The sequence below is a fragment of the Ailuropoda melanoleuca genome, chromosome 12 (assembly GCF_002007445.2).
Source record: "Ailuropoda melanoleuca isolate Jingjing chromosome 12, ASM200744v2, whole genome shotgun sequence".
NCBI classification, from domain to species: Eukaryota; Metazoa; Chordata; class Mammalia; order Carnivora; family Ursidae; genus Ailuropoda; species Ailuropoda melanoleuca.
Window position 1 is genome coordinate 27,133,664 of NC_048229.1, and position 2,864 is coordinate 27,136,527.

At 52.8% G+C, this 2,864-nt stretch overlaps 1 protein-coding gene across 1 annotated transcript in view; it reads right to left on the reverse strand.

The window, feature by feature from the left end:
* LOC100467775 (leukocyte immunoglobulin-like receptor subfamily B member 2) overlaps positions 1-2,169 on the reverse strand; it is a 6,543-nt gene extending 4,374 nt beyond the window's left edge. Inside the window, exon 1 of the mRNA XM_034638107.1 lies at positions 2,122-2,169. Coding sequence (XP_034493998.1) covers positions 2,122-2,169 — 48 coding nt within the window. The remainder of the gene's footprint in view (positions 1-2,121) is intronic.
* Positions 2,170-2,864: the final 695 nt, after the last annotated feature.

Below are 2,864 nucleotides of genomic sequence, written 5' to 3' on the forward strand. Positions count from 1 at the left end.
GACAGGGGTCAGCCTGTCCTCTGAGGCTCTGAAGCCAGGCATTGACTTCTCTCTAGTGATGAGAGCCCACATGGCATCATCTGCGGTGGGAGGCTGTTCTGTGTACACTGGAAATCCGTGTTTCATGTAGCCACCTTCCTGGATGATCTCAGCTAGCCTGGGTAGCTGGCCGCAGCTTCTCTACCAGGGCGGGCTGCCTCACCTCGCACACTCACGGAGACGGCTTCTTTCCTTCCACCTCCTGAACCGCCTGGGCCAGCCTCAAACTGGTCTGCAGCCTCCGCGCCTCTCTCAGCCTTCACAGGATTGAAGGGAGTCAGGGCTGTGCTCTGGGTGAGCTCTTTCAGTATCCTTCAGGAACTTTCCCTTTGCATTTACAGCTGGACTGTTCGGCACAGCAGACCTAGCGTTGGGCCTGTGCGGGCCTCCCACACGCCCTGCTCCCTAAGCTTAGTCACTTCTAGCTTTTGATGGAGAGTGAGACCCACGCAGCTCTTCCTTCACGGGGACACTTGCAGGCCGCCTAGGGTATTAACTGGCCTCTTCTCAATACTGTGTCTCAGCGAACAGGGGGGTGCGGGGAGAGGGAGGGAGACGGGGAGCGGTCGGTTGGTGGAGCAGTGCACGCGCACAGGGATATTAAGTTTGCCATCTAATGTGGGTGTGGCCTGTGGTGACCCCAAACGACGACAGTAGTAACATCACAGATCACTGATCACAGATCACCGTCACAGATACAATAATGATGATACAGCTTGCAATATTGGGATACTTACCAAATGTGAGCCAGAGACACGAAGTGAGCAAAAGTTGGAAAAACTGCACCGATAGGGTTGCCGGACTCAGGGTTGGCACAGACCTTCGATCTGTAAAAATCTCAGTTTTCTGCGGAGCATCCTAGAGTTGTGCCTGTATTTTCTCCAGCCCCTTCCTGTCTGGAGAAACGCCATTCACCCCAAGGGCTTCACTTATCAGTGTTAGGTAATGTTTAATGAGCACATTAAATGTGCTGGGCTAAGAATTTTGCATGTATTAACTTACCTAGTTCTCAAAATGCGCCCCAGGAGTCCTCTCAGAGGAGCCCCCTCCCTCAGGATGACACGTAGACACCCAAGGGGCGCTAACACTATCATCAGTCCTGTTTTGCAGGGCCAGATACTGAGGCCCCAAAAAGTGGCTCCAGAGCTTGCCCGAGATTACACAATGTGGAAGTAAGTGAGAACAGACGTGACAGGGTGCCTGCGTGACTCAGTTGGTCAAGCGGCCGACTCTTGATTTCAGCTCAGGTCGTGACCCCAGTATCATGGAACGGAGCCCCACATGGGGTTCCATGCTCAGCGGGGCGCCTGTGTGTCCCTCTCCCTCCTCCAGCTTGTGCTCTCTCTCTCGCTCGCTAAAATACATAAATAACAATCTTTTAAAATAAATAAATAGAAATAAATCTTAAAAAAAAAAAAAAAAGAGCAGAGGAGGCTACTGTGGCAGAAACTCAAAGGCAGGCGGAGGAGGGGGAAAGCCTGCCGTGGAAAACATGGAAATCTGCCCTCGAGCCTTGACCAGAGCCTGTGTGCCCAGGGAGCCTGGAGGCAGGCTCACTAGAAGTCGTTGTCCTGTGTTATTGGTTAGGGGAACATACTTGGCCTTCTCTTGTTGGTCTTACATTAAAGCCAGGGACAAAAATTAGGGCAGGCGTCAGTTATTAGTCGAGTCCTGGCCATTTTGCACCGATCGTTACGGGGGTGTTGTGTGGCTTCCTGCCCCGCTCCTAGAAGTAGCAGGCTGGCCTCCCGGGCGTGTTGCTGCAGCTGTGGGTCAGGACTCTGTCTTCGGACACGGTCTGGCCATCGTCCGTTCGCCTGTGTAGTCTCTCAACACAGGCAGTCGGGCCAAGGTTGGAGCTGGGACGGCCTGGCCCCACAGCCGCTGTTCAGCGCCGCTTTGCCCTCCTGCTGCCCTGGGCTCCCAGCGGGCCGGGACCCCCTCACAGAGGCAGCTCCACTCTAGCCAGATGCCTGGGTTGAAACCTGCAGCCCCTGCTCACCAAAACCCCTTGGACGAATGTCTCCACCATTCTCGGCGTCAGCGACCTCATCTGTGAAATGGGGCTGCTCACAGGGTTACGGCAAGGACGGACGGGGCGCGAGGGAAGCTCTCACTGTCCGTCAGCATCGTTGCTACTCTCGCCGTGGTCTGCGAGGTCTTTCATGCCACCTTGTTCATTTTTGTTTTCTTGCTTACACGTTAACTCCCAGACAAAAAAGTTCTGGGAGGGCAGGGGCCTCATCTTTCCCACTTATCCGCGTCTTAGCAGAGGCTCGACTAGACTTGACAGTCACTAAATTGGTAAATATATGAGTCACTAGCTATACGCATCATCTCCAGATTGAAGCTTCTCACAGACCCCTCCTCCAGTTCATTAACTTGCTAGAGCAGCTCACAGAACTCAGAGGAATGTTTTACTTACCTGATCACTGGTTTCTTACGGAAGAAGGTACCTCAGGAACTGCAGATGGGAGAGCTGCAGAGGGCCAGGCATGCGGAGAGGGCACACAGCTTCCATGTCCTCTCCAAGGGAGACACTCTCCCCACATGTCCACACGTGCATCCACCCAGAATCCCATCCTTTGGGGTTTATGTGGTGGCTTCATTACATTTAACTCATTAAATGAATTAAATCATTGGCAATTCATGAGTGACCCAAACTTCAGCCCCTCTCCCCTCCCTGGAGGTCATCTAATTAATATAAACCCAGGGTTTGTTGAAAGGGCTTTGTTAGGAATACCCAGACACCTTTATTGCTCTTAGGAAATTGCAAGGGTTTTAGGAGGTCTGTGCCAGGAACGAATGAAGACCAATTTTTTTTC